Source organism: Poecilia mexicana, unplaced genomic scaffold (assembly GCF_051168715.1).
Source record: "Poecilia mexicana isolate PSO_F unplaced genomic scaffold, ASM5116871v1 scaffold_2, whole genome shotgun sequence".
NCBI lineage: Eukaryota > Metazoa > Chordata > Actinopteri > Cyprinodontiformes > Poeciliidae > Poecilia > Poecilia mexicana.
Genome location: NW_028263371.1, coordinates 21,009,982 through 21,030,936, shown reverse-complemented (window position 1 = coordinate 21,030,936; position 20,955 = coordinate 21,009,982). Strand labels below are relative to the sequence as shown.

At 38.7% G+C, this 20,955-nt stretch overlaps 2 protein-coding genes and 1 pseudogene across 2 annotated transcripts; 2 read left to right on the top strand and 1 right to left on the bottom strand.

The window, feature by feature from the left end:
- The first annotated feature begins 591 nt into the window (after window positions 1-591).
- LOC148160578 (uncharacterized) lies at window positions 592-1,359 on the top strand (annotated as a pseudogene).
- A 270-nt stretch (window positions 1,360-1,629) lies between these two features.
- Window positions 1,630-10,283, bottom strand: LOC106928006 (protein NLRC3-like). Its single transcript, XM_088003745.1, has 11 exons — window positions 10,198-10,283; window positions 9,245-9,362; window positions 9,041-9,166; window positions 8,491-8,610; window positions 7,631-7,709; window positions 7,286-7,514; window positions 4,863-6,654; window positions 4,169-4,342; window positions 3,645-3,806; window positions 3,251-3,282; window positions 1,630-3,158 (listed from the first exon to the last, which is right to left on the bottom strand). The coding sequence occupies exons 2-11, from the start codon at window positions 9,322-9,324 to the stop codon at window positions 2,521-2,523; spliced, it is 3,432 nt and encodes a 1,143-aa protein (XP_087859871.1). The 5' UTR covers window positions 9,325-9,362; window positions 10,198-10,283; the 3' UTR covers window positions 1,630-2,520.
- Window positions 10,284-11,301: 1,018 nt separating this feature from the next.
- On the top strand, window positions 11,302-20,202 carry LOC106928019 (uncharacterized). The gene is made up of 8 exons (XM_015004005.2): window positions 11,302-11,460; window positions 12,543-12,793; window positions 13,874-14,146; window positions 14,218-14,322; window positions 14,419-14,751; window positions 16,194-16,517; window positions 16,826-17,158; window positions 19,225-20,202. The coding sequence occupies exons 2-8, from the start codon at window positions 12,772-12,774 to the stop codon at window positions 19,335-19,337; spliced, it is 1,503 nt and encodes a 500-aa protein (XP_014859491.2). The 5' UTR covers window positions 11,302-11,460; window positions 12,543-12,771; the 3' UTR covers window positions 19,338-20,202.
- The last annotated feature ends 753 nt before the right edge of the window (window positions 20,203-20,955 follow it).

Sequence of the window (20,955 nt, the reverse complement as noted above, 5' to 3'; positions counted from 1 at the left end):
AAAACCAGATTATCGGCATTATGTCATTCATGTGTGTAGAATAAGGAACGTGATAAATAGATAAGTGATCATGTTTTCTATGATAAATACGTTTTATTCCTTAAAAATATCAATATAAACGCTGTTCAGCTTCAGATTTGATGTTTATTCATTAAAATTGTCTTTTGCACTTCATATAGTCTCACATTTTTTTCTCTAATATATTTAGATTTTTCTTTCTTCTCAATTCTGTCGCAAGAATCTCATGGTTTCTTAATCAACTGAAGCTGCAGTTTATTTTGTCCCCCCAAGTCCCATTTTAGTTTTCTTTTGTTTGTTTGTTTTCCTCTAACTATAAATAAATCGAGGTTTAATATGAGATTATAAACCTGAACTGCTGATTAGATCTTTTTCACTCATTTGAATCTTTGCCACTTGAGAACCATAAAGCCTGTAATGTTTTTGTTCTGCAGATGTTTTAAAAGATCGTGATGTTGACCAGCAGGAGGCGCTGCTCCTCCAGATAAAGGAGGAAGAGGAGGAACTCTGTGTGAGTCAGGAAGAAGAGCAGCTCAGAGTGAAGGAGGAGACGGATGGCAGGTTTAAATAAACCCAGATATAAATACACCTGGAGGAACTTTGAGCCATTCAGAGACTGAAGAGAATCAAAAGGAGGATGAAGATGTCATAAATCATGAATCCCAGCTTAAAAACTTGTCAGACTCTGCAACTGAAGACAGTCATCAAAAATTACATTTGGACAAAGACGGAAACATTCACAGTGGTGACAAACCTTTTGGTTTTGATGCTTGTGGAAAAAGATTTTCTTCAAAGTCAAATTCAAACAAACATGTGGGAATCAGGATGGGAGAGAAACCCTTTAGTTGTGATCCTTGTGGACGAAAATTTACCCTCAAGTCATCTGTAAACAATCACATTAAGATCCACAGAGGTGAAACCTCCTTTGGCTGTGATGCTTGTGGAAAAATATTTTCCCAAATGTCTTCTTTGATCAATCCCACGAATGTCCACACAGGCGAGAAACCATTTGATTGAGATTCTTGCAGCAAAAGATTTACCCTGAAGTCAAATTTACGTAGCCACGTAGGAATCCAGGGGGAGGAGAAACCCTTCCGTTGCATTATGTGTGGAACAAGATGTAGCACAAAAACACATTTAAAGACACACATGAGCATCCACACAGGAGAAACCCCCTTTTGTTGTGATAACTGTGGAAAAACATTTAACAGAAAGTCTAGTTTAGAGAGACACATAAGAATCCACATAGATGAAAAACCTTTTGGTTGTGTTTCTTGTGAAAAACGTGTGAAAAAGCTAAGAAGCTTTCCAAAGCTGACCTATGCTAGCCCGCATAGCTAACTCATGCTATCCATGCTTAGCTGCTCTTGACCTGAGCAGAGGAAAAGATTCTGGCTGCAGCTGTTTTCACCACCAAACTTTCAAACTTTCACTCTTTATGAAAATTTGATTTAATTAAAAAGAAGAAATACATTTCATCTTAATCTGATTTAATAAGAATTTTGATTTAAAAGTGTGAAACTCAAATCCATCAAAGAAATATTTAATTTTGAATAACGGTATGTTGACATGGAATCATCCATCATAAAAGTATGAGAACAATATCAAACATTTACTTTAAACATACAAAAGAATGAAAACGTCTTTATTTTCATGGACTTCCAAAGACAAATCAAATGTCTGTTTTATACATAAGTAGAACAGAAATATATTTTACAGCAAAGCAAAAGAGTTCTTGTTTTAGTTTGATGAATTTACATTGATTATAAAATAGTTTAAATCATAATCCTTAATATGAGTATTTATTATTCTTGATCAGATGATAAATTAATTTAAATGAAGAATTTATGCAGTTTTGTGATGTATCCACCAGAGGGCACTGCTGAGCAGTTCAGTTCAGCTTCTCTAAAGAGGAAGAAGGACTAGATGGACATGAAGACATTCTGGCTAATGTCTACAGCAGGAGGAAACATTCTGGTGAAGAAACAAGTCTAAGCTGCAGGTCAAAGGTCAGTGGCTCCAGTCAGCTGATCTAAACAACTGTCAGATTGTGATCTTTGTCTTAGAAAAAGAGACAGAAGTGTCTTAGTCCCTGTTCTTGTTTTGTTTATAAAATAAAATAAATCTATAACTTAATCAGAACTTTAACTTACTGGGAAAAAAACCCCTTCAGATCCAAGTCACTGTTCAAGATGAAACTTCAAGATGGAAATGTAGCAGCCTTCATAAAGCACTGGAAGCACATTGGTGGATAAGCTGAAATAAAGATTTGGATGGAAACAGAAAACAAACTCTTTGGATCCTGTAATAATCCCAGTTTCCATACATAAAGGCCTGGAAAAGGTAAAAGTTTCCATTTAATCTTTTCAAACTGTTCAGAAAGACAATGTTGAAAATGTTTCTGAGTGAAAGAGACGGACATGTAGAGATTAAACTATTCGTTCAACAGAGAAGGATTTTCTCTGACAGGAGGAGACACTTTAGACTCTTTAGACTCTAAACTTAACACAGAAACACTGAGGAACCAGGACTGACCCAGAATCCAGGAATCAGAGGTTCAGTGAATGTGGTGTTGAAGGTGTGGAGGTGGATCAGGGAGTCAGAGGAGACTCTGAAGAAGGACAGAACGCCAGCAGGACAGTCCACATACACGGCTACTCTGTTAGAGGAGGAAGAGCTGATGCTCCTCATTCTCCTGTATGAGGAGGAGGAGGAGGAGGAGGAGGAGGAGGAGGAGGAGGAGGAGGAGGAGGAGGAGGAGGAGGAGGAGGAGGAGGAGGAGGAGGAGGAGGAGAGGATGCGTGTTTGTTCTTTATTGTGAATGACGGAGTAACCACCATCAGAGCAGCTCAGGCTCCAGGATTGATCATTAAATCCTAACCAGCAGTCATTGGTGACTCCTTTCCTCCTGATTCTTCTGTAACTCACTGATATAAAAACTCTTCCTCTCCACTCCACCTCCCAGTAACAGCGACCAGTCAGACCAGTTCCACACAGCAACTGAGGCCAGTGATCAAATCTGTCTGGATGGTCAGGATATGACTGAAGCTCATCCTCCACAAGTGTCACCTTCCTGTTGTCCTCAGACAGTTCAAGGAATCTGCTCACTGTGTTTGTGTCGACAGAGAGTTGACAGGAATCTGATGGAGAGAACAAACACAATGCAGATATTGATCATTTATTGATGCTAGTTTGAAGATAGTTGAATGTGAGAACTTAAACTTCGTCAGACCTGGTTTCAACCATCGAACTCCAGCAGGCTCCCTGAAAGGTCAGAGGTCAGACCATCAGTCTCTTTCAGGAGGTAAACATGGACATTCAGATCAGATTCCTTTTAGGCCTACTGCTGGTCATTTGGACTCTGTGACCTGCTGCTTATGTTGTCTGGCCAATTGTGGGAGGAGCCAAACTGATGAAGCAGCTTCAACCAGACAACATGAAGCAGCCTGCACTGTCTGTCAGTTCAATGAACAATGCTGTATAAAGCTGTTCATGACTGTCAGCCAGGCTGCAGTTAGTAAATTTGCTTCATTTACATTAGGCTCCAAATGAAAGAAAATCATCACATTAGCATTTAATGAACATTGTTCCTCTTTAAAACCGAGAACAACCAGTTGGATCCTCACCTGAATATCTCCAGTGTACAGTCTGGACCACACAGCAACTTCTCCCCTGAATCTCGAAGGTTGTTGTCCTGCAGGTCAACTTCTTTCAGACAGCAGGACCGGGAGCTCAGAACTGATGACAGAACTTCACAACTTCTCCTTGACAGGTTACAGGATCTAAGCCTGAGAGAGAAAACAATTATTGGTACATAAAATTTTGTGTCATCCATAAACAGGATGATCAAAGTTTCCTCACAGGATTATATAAATCCTATATCAGGTTGGCATTTATGTTACTCCCCCTGCAGGACCCTTGCTGTCGGGTTGGACATTTACGGCCGATAAAGCAGTTTTACTTTGTAGATTATTGTGCTTCAACATTACAACAGTTTCACATGCATCCTCCGCTCATCTTCACCACACATCACAAATTTCAGTTACTTTCACACTTCATATAGGAAACCTACATGTTGACCTTACCTTTGGAAACAAACCAGATATTTTTGGGACGTTCACACTGATGAATTTATTAATATTGTTCTTACCTAAGAGTTTCCAGTTTGCAGTTTGGACTCTTCAGTCCAGAAGATAACAGCTCCATTCCTGAATCCTGCAGGTTGTTGTTACTCAGGTCCAGATCTCTCAGATTAGAGGACTGAGACCTGAGAACTGAGGCCAGAGCTGCACAGCTTCTCTCAGAGAGGCTACAGTTGTCCAGTCTGAAGAGAAAGAAATCAAAATGAACAGGGGAAATTATAAAGTAATAAAACAAAGTTAAAATATTATGTTTGGCTGAAAACTGGAACAAAGTGTTTAGTTTTTTAATCTCAGTTTAAATGCTAATTATATAGAACACTGGAGGGTACTGGATATTTTACGTTTTGCCCTTTGAAGCAAATCAGGATTTCTCATTACAAAAATGGAGAAAACCAAAAGAATAAAGTAAATAAATGTAGAAGTTAGACAGAAGATATGTTAATGGTGGGGGGAAAAATAGCTTCACTAAATGTAACTTTTATGAAAATTACCAATTGGTTTTGAGTTCATGAAATAGGGTTAGGTCGTGAAGAATAATTATTTTAAATTTGACAATTGTTTACTTTTAACAGATTGTAAGAGAATTTTGAGACATTCAAATGCTTTCTAATATATCCTTTATTGGTGGGCTGAATATCCAGAATAATAGTCAGTCCTTCCTCATTTTGCCTCCTGATCAAAACTCAGACGGTCAGTACTTACAGAACTTTGTTGGAGGCTTTGACCACTGGCAGCAGTCTGAGAAGAGCCTCTTCTGAAGCCGAGTATTTCTTGAGATCAAACTCATCCAGATCTTTTTCTGATGACAGTAAGATGAAGACCAGAGCTGACCACTGAGCAGAAGACAGTTTATCAGTGGAGAGACGTCCTGAACTCAGAGACCGTTGGATCTCCTCCACTAGAGAACGATCATTCAGTTCATTCAGACAGTGGAACAGGTTGATGCTTTTATCTACGGACTGATTGTCATTGATTTTCCCCTTGATATACTGAACTGTTTCCTCATTGGTCTCTGAGCTACTTCCTGTCTGTGTCAGAAGACCTTGTAGGAGTCTCTGATTGGTCTGCAGGGAAAGACCCATGAGGAAGCGCAGGACCAGGTCCAGGTGTCCATTTGGACTTCTTAAACACCCATCTACTGCTCTCTGGTAGAAGTATTTGAATTTATTTGATTCTGTTCTTGACTTCATGGAGTTTATTTCTTCTATGTCTAAGAGATTCAATCCAGAGTTGATGAAGGTCAGATGAACATGAAGAGCAGCCAGAAACTCCTGAACACTCAGATGGACGAAGCAGAACACCTTGTCCTGGTACAGCCCTCTCTCCTCTCTAAAGATCTGTGTGAACACTCCTGAGTACACTGAGGCTGCTCTGATATCGATGCCACACTCTGTCAGGTCTGATTCATAGAAGATCAGGTTTCCTTTCTGCAGCTGATCAAAAGCCAGTTTTCCCAGAGACTCAATCATCTTCCTGCTCTCTGGACTCCAGTGTGGATCTGTTTCAGATCCTCCATCGTACTTGACCTTCTTCACTTTGGTTTGAACCACCAGGAAGTGGATGTACATCTCAGTCAGGGTTCTTGGGAGTACGGCTCTTTCATTGGTTTTCAACAAATCCTCCAGAACTGTAGCAGTCATCCAGCAGAAGACGGGGATGTGACACATGATGTGGAGAGTTTTAGATGTCTTAATGTGGGAGATGATAATGTTGGCCTGCTCTTCATCTCTGAATCTCTTCCTGAAGTACTCCTCCTTCTGTGGGTTGGTGAACCCTCTAATCTCTGTCACCATGCCAACACACTGAGGAGGGATCTGATTGGCTGCTGCAGGTCGTGTGGTTATCCAGAGGAGAGCAGAGGGAAGCAGTTTCCCCCTGATGAGGTTTGTCAGAAGAACATCCACTGAGCTGGACTCTGTAACATCAGTCAGGATCGGTTTCTTCTTGAAGTCCAGAGGAAGTCGACTCTCATCCAGGCCATCAATGATGAACAGAACCTGGAACTGTTCAAAGTTACTGATTCCTTTGGTTTCAGTAAAGAAGTGATGAATCAGTTCCACCAAGCTGAACTTTTTCTCTTTCAGCACATTCAGCTCTCTGAAAGTGAATGGAAATATGAACTGGATGTTCTGGTTGGTTTTGTCTTCAGCCCAGTCCAGAGTGAACTTCTGTGTCAAGACTGTTTTCCCAATGCCAGCCACTCCCATGGTCATCACTGTTCTGATTGGTTGATCTCTTCCTGGCAGGACTTTAAAGATGTCTTCTAGTTTTATTGTTGTTTCCATTTTGTGGTTTTTCCTGTTTGCTGTTTCAATCTGTCTGACCTCATGTTCCTGGTTGACCTCTCCAGTTCCTCCCTCTGTGATGTAGAGCTCTGTGTAGATCTGGTTCAGGAGGGTTGGACATCCTGCTTTAGCGATTCCCTCAAACACACACTGGAACTTCTTCTTCAGGGAGGATTTAAGTTTATGTTGACATGTCGATCCATAGTGTTCTATTGAGAGAAATTCAACAAGTTTTAAACTAATATTTAGAAATGTGTTTAAATATTTGCTGTTGCTTCTATATTATCACTAAAATAGATCATTTACTCTGCAAGTTGTTAAAGTCTATTTTACTTTAACAGACTGGACCACATTCCTCAGCGTACATTGCACTGAAGACATCAGCGATCAGAACTCATCCCAACAATAAAACCCAGAGCTAAACGGAAAGGAGTCTTTGGAGTCAACCTTTTTCAAATGTCTGTTTTTTGTTTTTGTTTTACTTTGCTTTTAGCAATGAGAAAATATTTGAATCAATTGGCTGCTCTGTCTGAAAATTGTATGCATGTTTTATCTCATGAAGAGTTCAGACATCAATACTTGGTGGAAAAACCATTAGGTTTCCAGTGCTGTTCAGTGCAGTGGTCAATGAAGTGGTCAATCACCCGAGACTGATAAGTTTGCCTTATATTCCAGAGACACTGAAATTCGTCCCCTGACTATGCTTAAGAAAGTTTATTTTTACTACCAATTTCTACAATAATAAATGTAATCATAATTGTTAAAATTACTTAAGCCAAACATTGGCTTAAGTTTTAATTTTGAATTAAAACGGTTAAATCTTTGTAGAAATCCTCTCACTGCTGTGCAGATGGTCAGCCAGTTCCTTTTGTTTCATCTTCTTCAGGAAGTTCAGTGTTATATTCACGAAAGCCTCTCTGCTGCTCATCCTCTGCTCTTCATCCTCTCCATCCAGATCATCGTTGTCCTCCTTCTGACCCTCTGAGCATTCTGGATCACCTGGACTCAGAACCTTCTGCATCCTCTTCAGCTCGTTCTTCACGAAAGTGACGATGTTTTCCTCCAGCAGCTGGAACAGAATTAAAAAATGAAGGACACATCAGACTGGAGACAACCAGCAAGTTCATGTTAGACGGACTGACAGTCCTCTGGTCTACAGAGACTGAACAGAACTGATGTGCAGACCATAAATATGGAGTCCAGTTCTGTTTGATGCTTCTGGGCAGGCAGATCACTGGGAACACTGGAGCGATGCTGGGTCACTCTGTGGAGAAACCAGGAAGTGTCGGCTCACATCCGGTCAAATATCAAACAGTCAGACTCTCCATGTGGTGTCCTGCTCTAAAACGTTTGTCTTTCCCTATTTAGGAGTGAAATTTCTTACCTGACAGAGTCGGACTTGTCAAGGTAACTGTGCTGAAGTTACGGAGATTTAAATTACATTTATATAGATTTCTTTTACAAGGCTAATTATGAAATGTCTCGGTTGATTTTTAGTTTTAGAACAGTTGTTATCTTAACTAAATTATTTATACTAACACTTACACTAAATAGCTCTTTTACATATACATTTACAAACAAATTTATTTATTTTTTTCATTCATACATATGCATTTCATGGTGATACAATCTAATTTTCAAAAAACCTGTTTCAAATATGCCTGGAAAAATAATAAACAACTCCATTGGATATAATCAACTTAAATATGTAGAACTTCCACTTTATTTCTGAAGCACTTAAAATACAACATAGCAGCTGAAGTGCTGTGCAAAATGTAAAAAATAAATAGGAACAAGTTCATTGATCTTATATGTTCCACTTGTTCCAGTCAGTCAGACATTTAGTGGCAGCTGGCTAATAATCAGACTGATAATCATGTTGAATGGATTCAACTTTAAAAGCTGCTAATTTCTCTCATGTTGGAAGATAAAAATGAGGGACAAATTTTACATCAGGTTTAGTTTGGATAGTTGTGTTTTCATTTAATATGATAGCATAAAATTAATTATGATAATTGGTTAAAACATTTAGTAAGAGAGCTCACTTGTCTGCAGTTGAAGGCTGATCCGATTTAAAATCAATACCAAGACTCTTTGGCTTATTGCTCTTCAAGGACACACAGCTGGGCTCTGGCTCTGGTTTTGGTTCGAGGTTCTGTTGGATCCTGAAATAAGGCATTTAATTCAAACTCAGTTTAATAAGACTTTAGAAGGTGTTGAATGCTCCCATGTTAGAAGAAAAGAGTGAGGGACCATTTCTACACCAGATTCAGTTTGAATTATTTAGTTTCCATATAAAAGTTGAATCAGCATCATAACCATCACCTCAAGCTCTGCAGAAGCAGCAACTCTGACGACACAAGATGATGCAAAATGACTCAACTGGATGGAAGAACGACTGACTTTAGCTCCAATATCTAATAATATCATTTGATAAAATCAGAATTGTACGATCGATTGATTTTTTCCCATTAACTAGCATCCAATTCACACTGTTTTACACATTAACACACATATGAAAAAGAGCTACGTTCTCATTAAATGTGTTGGAATAAAAAATAATTTAAACAGTTAAAATATTTAGAAGCAGCTCACCTGTCTGCAGTTGAAGGTTGATCGGGATTAAAATAAAAATCCAGTATTATTGAATCAAAGCTGTCAAAAGACTCACAACTGGAATCAGAATCTGCTTCAGGTTCTGGTTCTGGTTCTGGCAGTTTCCTGTGAATGGAGACATTTTGGTGATGCTGAGCTCTGACATGGAGACCAGTCCTGGTCAGTTAGAGATGCTGGTCTGACCTCTGAACTTTGCTCTGGTCCTCATGTTCTCCACACTGAGCGGCTTCAGGCAGAGGAACTGTGTCCTCACCCTGATCCATGCTGCTCAGCTCACATCTATCAGCTCACACTCAGGGAGCTGCAGCCAACAACACAGATCACCATTTTACATTTCACTTCACTGATAAATACCCGCAAGTTCAAATTAACAATTTAAGTTGTCGTTGACCCTCTGAAACAAATATTGTGACATTACATCATCTCCACAGTTTGTAAAGTGAAGGAGACTCAAACACTGAATGATGTGAAGAAATGAAGCAGGAGAAACTGAACATCTGGACCTGCTGGATTTCTCAATGATCATTATATCCAGATGGGTTATATTCTCCATCAAATCTTCATTCAGTTTAATATTGTGACAAATTTAACATTTTAACAACTGGTCCAGCTTTTAATTTGAAAGGAATGACAGGAATCAGCAGCTCTGTTGCTCTGCTGGCTGCAAAGCTGAAAGTGAAAGTTTGATTTAAATGGTAAATGGACTGAACTTCTAGCGCTTTTCCAATCATTTCGACCACTCTTTACATTCACCCATTTTCACACATAAACGCTCACACATTTATACACTCATACGCAGATCGGTAGGCAGTTTGGGGCCAAGGGCCACATCGATATGTGACAGGAGGAAGCTGAAGTTGAACCTGCTTCCTTCCAGTCACAAGCCTGTGGCTCTGAGTGGACCGGAAAACAAAGGCCTGTTTGTTTAGTGAAGCTGTTTGTTCAGTGAAAACCAAACATCAGCTGATCATTGATCATTTAATCAATGATCTAATAATCCTGCAGATTATCCATCTTTTACAGTAAAACTTAAACTTTGTTCTTATAAAACATGAACATGTTCTCAAAACTCCAGAGATCAGAAACTGACCGTTATTAAAGTTCAAGTCTAATTAACTGAAATAAAATAAACTTACAGTTTGTTTAAGCCAAACAGAGTCAGAAGACGACTCGACTGAAGAAAACAAACTGATGGCAGAAGAGAAACTTCCTGGAACAAGTCTGGGCTGGACCTGAGCTGGAGGCGGGCAGATGGGCGGAGGCAAAACGAACCACAACAACAGTTTGGACTTAGAGGCTTTTCTTAGTTCCAGTTAACCAACATAAACACAAACGACTGTCTAGAGAAGTCGGAGTTCATAAGGACTTCACTTTCACTCCTTATGAAAACTTTGATCTAATCTTCAAATAACTTTAAAAAGAAGAAATACATATTTAAAAATTCTCTCCACATTTTAATATGATTCAATCAGAATTTAGATTTAAATGTTTGAAACTAAAATCTGTCAAAGGAATATTTCATTTGAATAATGGATATGTTAACAGGAAATAGGAATTTATCACAATCACTGATTACAAAAGGATGAGAACAATATTCAAAATTTACTTTAGATGTTGCTTTTTATCCTGGGAAGCTGTGCTGAGGTCCTTCAATGTTCATTTTTGTAATTTTTGTAATGTTTAGTTTTAATTTATTTGAACGCAGCACTGAACAAAGTCATCGATATTCATTCATGTTCATCCTGTAGCAGACAAACGATTCCTGTGTCATTGGTAAATGTCATTATGTATCTGTTTGGGTAAATGCTACCAGTCGTTTATGTAGAGAACAAACATGAGGGGGACAAAACGCAGCCCTGTGGACTAAATCACTACTTTACTTTGACCTGGTGAGGTTTGTGCATTAAAAAGTCCATAATCCATGACATTACTCGGGATCGATGCTGAACTGAGTTAAAAGTTTATGTAACAAAACTTGATTTTTATTGTATCAAATGCAGATGTGAAATTCATGATCATCTGAACTGGAGTCTTTGAATCTTCCAGACGTTCATAGAGTAGATTCAGCAGTTCCAGGGAAAATGTACTGAGCAGGTCCTGGAAATATTGATGTTTCTGTTTTCAAGATAAAATTTGTTTTTGCATGGAACCGATTTCTGCTGAGTCATCAACTTCTTGGTTGGTTCCTGAATTATGTTGGATCTGTTAATGATTTGCTGTTTATAATGTTAACTCTGCTCTGAAGCTGCTTCCTCTTCCTGCGGCTCCGACTCGCCTGTAATTTGACAAAGTGTTCCGGTTCAGTAGCTTTCTGGATCAGCAGTTCTCCAGGATTCCCGAGGATCTTTCCAAACGTCTCCTTGGACTTTAGCTGCTTTCAGGCTCTTTTATCCCGTCAGGTATTTATTCTTATGTTTTTCCATCCCATAATTTGCTCTCAGCCTGGTTATTTTGCTTTTTAAACACATCACCATACCGTTCTTTGATTATAATATAGATTAAGTCACATTAGTCTAAACATGAGCATTTATTATTCTCTCAAAAGAAAAACTGATAAAGAAGAACTGGTGCAGTTCCGAGATTTGTCCAGCAGAGGGCGATGGTGGCCGGTTCAGTTCAGCTCCTGCTGTTAGTTTTTAAACAAATCTCCATAAAAAAGAAAAACTGGATTCAGAACGATGCGTTTGGGTCACGTTGGACTTTTCAGCTCGGGAATAATGTATGTTCTGATTCATCTTTATTTATTCAATAAAAAGCCACAAAAATTAGAAAATATCACCAGCTGAAACAGATCTGAAAATATAAACTAAAATATTTAAATGATTTATTAAAAATATGTAGGTAATTACTAATAAATCACCAGAATCTGATTGGCTGATTAAAGTTTAATTTGATTTAATGAATCTCTGAAAGGTCAATTAAATCCCTGACCTTTCAGTCTAAGGTCAAGGTCACTCTGGTTGAGTTTCAGCTGTCAGAAGTAAAAAAGAAAATTATAAATTCATAATAGCTGTAGAGGCTGATGGTAGGAAGGATCTCTATAGCAGTCTGTTACTGTGAATGTGAAGAAGCCTCTGACTGAAAACACTGTTTTGTTCTAAAATCAGTCATTTTCTTAACTTTATGTAAAATCCATCATGTCCAGTAGTTCCACAATTAAAGAATGGAGCAAATTTATGATTAATTTAAGGTTTTACAGGGAAAAAAATGTACATTTATAAGTGAAAATGAGGATAGCAAACACTAAAAAAGCTTTGGAAAATATTTACCTGTAATTTCACCCACCAATTGTGTTTATATTTTGGATTAAAAATGATTTAAATATTCATTTTCTACAAAAATTACACCAGTTTCCTTTATTAAAATATTGTCTATAATATATTATTGAAGAGATGAAAACAACAAACGTATTAAGAAATAAATCTCTTCAGTTTCTCAGCATTTTGTCCGTTTTAAAGCTGCTTCTCTCCTCTTGTTTCAGCACGAAGCGGCTTCGACCCGAAGCTCTAAAAACACCCTGCGTCCAATCAGAGCGCAGACTGATGGAGGGGGCAGGATCTGAACCCTGACAAACTGGTTCTGGTGAACATTTTCGTTTCTGGATCCAACAGAACCGGTTCAGAATCAGCTGGGGCCGCCGAGCAGCAGAGAGTTTCACCAGAATGAGTCCAGACGGTTTCTGATCCGTTCGTTCTGACAGGAAGAAGAAAATGATCTGGATCCTCCTGCATGGTAAGATCCGGTTCTTCTGGGTCTGGTTCTGCTGGAGCTGAAGTTTATCAGTGAGACTGTTTGGATATTTTGGCGTCTTTGTGGGTTGAATGTTTTAAGATTACATAAGCCCCGCCTTCTGCCTGTTTCCTGTCTTTCTATTGGTCCACTTCATGACGAAGCTGAAACTGGAATAAATATTAACCCACTGAATTCAGGATTTAAAATTATTTTTTATCTTTTCAAAACCTATATAAAACCTATATATATATATATATATATATATATATATATATATATATATATATATATATATATATATATATATATATATATATATATATATATATATATATCTTCCCATTTTGCTGCTGAAAAACACTGGAATGAGATTCAAAAAGCTCCTTTGTGTCAATAGAAACTTTTAAAGATATTTTAAAGAGTAAACTGTCTGAAAAATGTCACATTTAAAGCTGAAGTTTGTAACTTTTATAAAATGTTTTTGATATTTGTTGAAGCTGTTATGACTGTTTATCATGAGACAATCTGAAAAGATCGATCTCCCTAAGCTGATATTGCTGTTTGAATAAATGCACCAAAAACAACCAATCAGAGCCAGGAGGAGAGGCTTAGTGCTGCCAATCAACCCCATGTACCTGCTGCTAAATGTGCTAATGGTGGAGAAACAACTTACCATTACTGGAAAATGTTTGTCAGCTGTGGCTATGCTAGCTAGCTATAGCATTCAGAGAAAAGCTGGCAGCGCCACACCAGATTATGACTGACAGCGCTAAGCCCCGCCTCCTGGCTCTGATTGGTTGTTTTCAGTTCATACTGGAAGAACGCATAGGAGCTTGATTTGTTTCATTTTTCACAGATTATCTGTCTCAGAACAGACTGTTATGACATGGTGACAGTTTTAACAAATATGAGAATACATTTTTTCCAAAAAAGCTTTAAAGTGAGTTTCATCTCCTGCTTTTGCCTCACGATTGTTTTCTTTGTTTTATGACGTCAACACTGTTGCTGCTGCTGGTTGTTTTCTGTAAACGACCTTCCTCTGTAAACCCGTTGCCATGACAACTGTCTCTGTCCTCTCAGTGTCCCTGCTGGTCCCTACGGTCCAGATGTTGGTTCTGAACGGTTCTACAGTGGACTGGACCCGCTCCAACCTCAGTCTGCCCACCGCCAACACAACACGGGGAGAAGAGCTGACGGATCAGTTTCCGCTCAACAGAACCACAACCGCCGCTCCGCAGACAGGAAACCTGACCCTGAACATGACCTCTGACCCCAGAACTTCCACCAGGCAGACCTCCACCAGGCAGACCTCCACCAGGCAGACCTCCACCAGGCAGACGTCTCAGGTCAAAGGTCAGGAGCTAACCTGCTGCTGTAGCAACTGACGGGTCGCAGATGAAGATGTTGCTCATTTTTCTTCGCAGGGCCATTTTCAGTGTGGGCCAGACTCCTGCTGGGTTCTCTGGTGGTTCTGGTTCTAATCGCTTCTGGAGGCGTTTTCTGTCATTTTAGGAACAACTTCAGGAGAGGTGAGTCAGAAAGACCAAAACAAACCAATGAAAGGGCCCCGCGCCACATTTTGGCTCTTCTGAAGCCGATATTCTTCTTCTTCTTCCTCCTCTCAGGTTACATTAAAAGCATCGAGGTGGACTCTGGTCAGCCGTTTGTCCTGCTGCCCTGCAGGACCAACGATCGCCTGCCGAGCAACGCCAGCGTGGAATGGACTGATCGCCATGGCAACAAGGTCCACGTCTTCCAGAACAATTGCACCGTCCCAGAGAAGCAGATCCAGTTCTACAGAGAAAGGACTGAGATGAGCGTGGACCCGCTGCAGACGGGAGACCTGAGCCTGAAGCTGAAGTTCCCCACAGGCGCAGACACGGACACCTTCACCTGCTGCGTCTACAGCCGCAGGAAACGCATCCTGATGAAGAAACAGGTTCTGCTGCAGGTCAAAGGTCAGCTGACGGGCTGGGGTCAGAGCTTCACCTCCACCATGTTGTCCGCTATCAATGCTGCTCAACTGTCATGGCTGCCCCTCTGCTTGTCACCTCTGGTTGCCATGGTATTATGCTACAGCAGTTACCATAGCAACACGACTCTGTCCAGAGTCTCAGTCTGTCCTCTGATCTAATCTTTGGGTTTTTCAGCCAATATTTCTGCCATAAATGGGATGTTCGGAGTTTTAACAACATTTAGATGCTTTCATTGAAATTCAATATTATGACAAAACTGCAAAAACTCTAAATATAAGCAAGTAATTTTATTCTAATTTCTAGTGTAAATAACTTATTACACTTGACATACGATAAAACTTACAAGTAACTTTTCAGCAGAATATAGGAGATTGTTTAAGTAAATAATTCTTTAATATTAAAAAAATCCCATGTAAAAGTTATAAATTTTTCTTCAAGATTAAAGGATTATCTCTAGAAAGTAGGCTACAATACTTGGTAATATCTTGTGTTTTTGCCGTATCTGAGCTCATTTTGCTGATCCAGAAGAATCAATGCTGATCGTTTCCCCAACACGTAGGTGTAACTTTGAAAGAGTCGTCTCCACGGAGACACGCTTTCACATGTGGCATTCCTCGACACGTTCAGGCGTGTTGAAGCTGCCATATGAACTTGACACATTTCATGTTTTTTAGTGCAGAACATTTCAGCGACAACACAGTTCAACGAGCTTTAAAACACAGAAACCATGACATGAGAAACAAATGTTACACTTTGCCAAAATTCATCAAATAAATAGAACAAATAAAATGAATTAACAAAATTAACCTTGAAAAAAAGGTTTAGTTGAGACCAAAACACCAAAGTGAAGGGTTTATCATGCAAATTGATTATTTTAATTAATCATGTGATTAATTGATTTATTGTGACAGGACTAAATTCTACTAATGTTAGTCATTTTAACTCTTGAACAGATGGAAAGTGCTACATTATAAAATTTAATTAACTGACATGGGCTGCACAGTTGGTAGAGCTGTTGCCTTGCAGCAAGAAGGTTCTGGGTTCGATTCCCGACCCAGGGTCTTTCTGCATGGAGTTTGCATGGTGGGTTTTCTCCGGGTACACCATTTTCCTCCCACCCCACGGGGTTCCCTCCTGCAGCCGTCCCGACCCCGATAGGGATAAGGGTGTACAGAAAATGGATGGATTAACTGACATGTTGCAGTAATCAGTCAATTCTTCAGGTGATAGAAGGCTGACTTTGTAACAGCCTTTATGTGACTCTGAAGGTTCAGGTCTGACAGTTTAAGCTGTAATAAGTGGAGCAACATGCCACTGCTTCCTCAGATCAAAACTTTGAGTTAAAACTGGAGATTTCCATCCTCTTAATCTGACTCTGATTCTCCTTAAGCATTCTGGGTAATCTGTCTGTGCTGTTCTCTCAGTCCACCAGGTGGAGGTGTGTTCAGGTGCAGACAAAGTCCTGCTACCCTGCCAAACCTCAGTCGAGCTGTTCAAGTCTTATAAAGTTGAGTGGAAGGACCATGAAAACCGGATGATGCACGTGTTTCAGGACGGTTCTGACTATCTGGAGAACCAGGACGAGTTTTACAGAAACCGAACAGAGACACACAAAGACTGGACAGAAACTGGAGACCTCTCTCTGACTCTGAAACACCTCACCTACGAAGACAGCAACATCTACACCTGCAGCGTCTTCAGCCCAGATGGGATCGAGTATAAGAAGCAAGTTCAGCTCAAGGTCGAAGGTCAGTGGCTGGAATCTGACAAAAAGTTTGGACATCCCTGCAATACTGACTGATTTTGATCAAAAGCTTAAATAAGTTTCATTTTTGTTTAACATTAAATATCACAACAAATATTAATGAACAGGAAGAAATGTAATGTCATATTGCTCTGTTTGTTTATCCCGGACGAGCCCCTAAAAACCAGATCAGGTGTATTTTTTAATGTTAAAGAGGAAAACGTCATCCACTCTTATCATTAATGTTGGATTTTACATCCACAGAGTGAGAGAAAAGCAGCAGCTGATCTTTGTTGATCTTTGTTCTCTCAGACTGTCAGGTGGAGGTGGAGGAAGGGGCGGAGTCAGTCCAGCTGCCGTTCAAAGTGGCGCCTGAACTCCTTAAAGGCGCCAGAGTTGTGTGGTGGCGCTACGACCCAAAACCAGTGGTGACTGTTCATGCTTATAGATACCTTTCTGATCAGCTGCAAGAGCAGGACCATCACTATAGAAGCAGAACCAAGATGAACGAAGACCTGCTGCAAACCGGAGACATCAGCCTGACCCTGATCCGACCCAGCGCCGGCGCCGCTGAGAGCTACAGGTGTGCCGTCTGGAGGAGAACGAAGCTGGTGGCGTGGACCACAGTTCTGCTCAAATTCAAAGGTTAGTCTGCAGTGTATCGATCGATCGATCGATTGATCAATCAATAAACAGAGGAGGGCAGAGAACCCAAAACGTATACCAGTGATTCTTGAGAATAGGGACAAAACAGGTCCTATGGATAAAGCATGAAATTTGAATAAAATATACACAAAATATATTTTTTTCAAATATCTAACTAAACTAACCTGGGTCATGTGAGCACAACAATGTATATTTTTCTTTTTTTTGCTGAATATTTTTTTATTTTAAACATTGTAGTCGGTGGATGATGCCTGTAAAAGCCCTTGTCCAGGAGCAGAACTCAACACATTCTTATAGTTTAAAACAATTAAAGAAATACTAAAATTATATATTATGACAATTAAGTATAAGTAGTCATATAAATAATTATAAAAGTATCGATAAATTGAATTAAAAATAATTTTTAGATATTTTCCAAGTCCGTTGAAATTTGTCCTTAGTTTTTGTCAACACCGTCAGAAATGAAAAGAATGTAAAAAAATCAGGCATTATTGGGGGGCACCAGAACTTCTGAGGACCCCATGACGTTGTCTTTTCTCTTCCTTTGCTAGGAGGGCTAGTTAGCTCCGGTTAGCTTAAGTTATTCTTTAGTTTTTTCTTCTGTTTTATTCCTAAGTTGTTTGTCACAACCATGATGTGTCAACTCCATAACTGACAATTTACAAAACTTTGATGAAATTTTGAGAAATAAAAGCTTAATTTTGGTATAATGTAAAGATTTCATGGACCTGACTAGCTACAATATGGCCTCCTTCAGAATAACATCATGTAAATTGAGGTAGTTTGGCATTTCGTCAACTCCGTCAGATGTCAACTCCATCAGAGTTTTTCTGACTCTTTCAGTGAAATTGTTGTCAAATCTCACTTAATTGTGCAACTAATTCATTTTAATGTATTTTACATGAATTGCATTACTTCACATGTACCAAGTTTTTCATTTTACTCACTAGTTTGTCACCACCTTCAGTTCTGTGTCAACTCCGTCATGCACTGTCAACTCCATCAGATGGACTTTTTATTGTTTTTTGTTTTAAATAATATTTATTTTATTTCTTGAGAAGCATTTGTCTGTAAATTGAGTAAAAATATCACTAATGGGGTATTTTAAAAATCATTTTAGATTTATTTTTGTCAGATGGTGATGACAAAGTTCTGGGTCAGGTCGATTAAAAATGTAATTTTTTTAAAAAAAATTCGCAACTGGGAGCCTGTACCGTAGCATCTTCATGTTTTCTAAACATTATTTGTCATATTTGCATACATAAGGTTGAGAAATAATAAAAAAAAAATATGGGAAAATTAAAACCCATTTTGTCCCTATTCTCAAGAATCACTGATACTAAAGAGTAGCACTACTTCAACATTTTTTTTACTCTCGTCTTCCAAGAAATTACTCAAGGAAGAGTAAAAAGTATTTGGTACTTTCAGTTACTAAAGTACTGAGTAACTGAGCAAATGATCAATCATTTAATATTTAAAAATTACATCATCAGATGGATGAAAATATGAATTGAAGTGGAAATTTTAGTATTTTAAAAACTAAAATGACAATAATTCATATAAGTAGCAAAAAATAACAGAATCAAGCAGAAGGAAATGTTTCCAAATCTGTTTCTTTTAATAAAAATCTTATGAAACTTATAAAACCTGCAGCTGTGTGTCTGGTCAGTTTTTAATTGAAACATGTTTGTTTTTCATTCATTAATGTTTATAATAAATAATATTCATAATATTTTCTGTCGGTTGGCCTGGATCTGTGTGTCCGCTATGTTTTGCACTTTGCCTACCAAGATGGCGTAGGAGACGTTCGACACACAGGAGTCAGAATGAATTACTGTCAGATTGTGAATGTTGTTTTAGTAAAAGAGGCAGAAGCTTTTTATGCCTCCAACTGGTTTTGTTTACAAAAACAGAAAAACAGAGTAAATGTTTCACTCATCCCAGTTCCTCACATGACCAATCGTCTAGTCAAAGTTCTCAGAATATGAATGTTTTCTTGCAGTTTGTTTCTTTATTCTTCTGATTGTTCTCCATCATCTCTGCAGGAGGAGACCAGGATCAGGATGAAGATCCTGGAATTGGGGACAGAAGCGACTCCATCGATATGACTCCGCTCATGTCTGCTGAGTCAAACAGCTCATTATTTGACGGTCTGTGATGTCACTTCCTCTTTCAGAGTCTTTTAGCGCATTTAACTGTTCAATTTTCACTTTGAGAGCAGTTGACAAAACAAAAGCACTTTCTAAAATCCAACAGGAATTGAACCAACAACCTTCTTGGTTGACATCATCACTCCACCATGAGATCTTTTACTCTTCAAATGTTTCTCATAGCAAATTTATCTGTTTATTTTCAACATCTCTGAGCCCGCTTTCTGTCATCTTTACTTCCTTGTGTAACTCTGTAAAATCGGCCTTTAATTAGGCCTTTTCCTCTAAATGCATCACCGTTATATTTAGTTTTTAGTCATCAGAATCACTTGATTCATTCAGCTGGTTTCTACTTCCAAACTTCTTCGTGTTTCTTCCTTTTTTGTCCTATTTGCACTATAAGGCTTACAAAACAAATGTGACTAAGATCTGAACCACCAGTGAGTCTGGAGCCATGAAGTTTGTCATGAACTGAACTGTAAATGGAATTGGTGAGCTGTGAATAAACTGTTTGTTTGTAGCTTATGCTAATTGTGGTTAGCTGGCAATGTTAACTTTTTTTGTTGAGTTTAACTTGATAAATTAAATGCATGCTGTGTAATATTAATATGGTATGTTAACTTGAGTAAAATTGAGTTACTGGTGACTGTTTGAAAATGTCTGGTTAACTAGCAGGATGATATTTTACTAGTCCTGTTTGTTTTAATGAAGTGGAAACTGGCCATTTAATGGGGAACTTTGTTTTTTACATCTTAAAAAGACCTTGTGCACATTAATCTTGAAAGCTAACTGCAGTATTGTGTATATATTTCTGTTTAGTTTTTTATGGTGTTCACTTATATTTTTCCAAATACATGGTACTGAAAACAATAATTATTCTCTTTGCTGTTTTTGTTTATTTTTGACATCAACTCCGGTAGTCGTCCCTATACACAACATCTACGTTTTACTACCTTAATCAATTATACACAAACTTACTTTTAAAAACATTAGTGAGAATCAGAAACCAGCTGCAGCTCTAAAACTCATCTTTATATTCAGAGCGGAGTTTTTCCGCCCTCTGGGGGCCATAATGGGAACTACAGCCCTGATAATGCTGCATTATTTTTTATTTTAGCGGCTGCTGAGGCCCCGGGGCCACTAGCCCCCCCTTCACCTGTAATATGAGCCAATGTCAGTGCAACAAACCGCCAAAGCTCCGGTGGAAGCAAAAAACTGTGGTAAAAAGGACTAAATACTTCAGGGAGAGAGAAAAGAAAGAGGAAGAATAAAAAAGAAAACAAGATAAAGGTATGTTTTAATGTGTTTCGGTAATTTAATGTTTATCAGAAAGATTTGAGGAGACGCTAATAGAAAATTAGCTTGATAGCGACCGTGAACGGTCCAGTTCAACAGCCAAACATTTATGCTAGAGTCTTAGTGTTTGTGTGAAACTGAGTTTAAGCTTTAAATGAATTAATTCTCTGTATATTTCAGAGAGTTTTTAGCTTCAAAACGGCGTGTTTGATAACATTTGATAACAATAGTTAAAACTTCTCAATGTTTTTACATCAGGCTGTTTAACATTAAAGATGGAGTTTGACCAATAAAACAAATATACAGGCCTCAAGGTAGACAACAGCTACT

What these genes read in the sequence shown, in the direction of transcription:
- LOC106928006 (XM_088003745.1), bottom strand. Translation starts at nt 9,324, where the DNA reads ATGGATCAGGGTGAGGACACAGTTCCTCTGCCTGAAGCCGCTCAGTGT. An exon ending in CAACCTTCAACTGCAGACAG is followed by an intron (nt 8,611 to 9,040) that starts GTGAGCTGCTTC and finishes GCCTTATTTCAG; the next exon opens with GATCCAACAGAACCTCGAAC. An exon ending in CAGCCTTCAACTGCAGACAA is followed by an intron (nt 7,710 to 8,490) that starts GTGAGCTCTCTT and finishes GTTTCTCCACAG; the next exon opens with AGTGACCCAGCATCGCTCCA.
- LOC106928019 (XM_015004005.2), top strand. Translation starts at nt 12,772, where the DNA reads ATGATCTGGATCCTCCTGCATG. An exon ending in GATCTGGATCCTCCTGCATG is followed by an intron (nt 12,794 to 13,873) that starts GTAAGATCCGGT and finishes CTGTCCTCTCAG; the next exon opens with TGTCCCTGCTGGTCCCTACG. An exon ending in GGTTCTGCTGCAGGTCAAAG is followed by an intron (nt 14,752 to 16,193) that starts GTCAGCTGACGG and finishes CTGTTCTCTCAG; the next exon opens with TCCACCAGGTGGAGGTGTGT.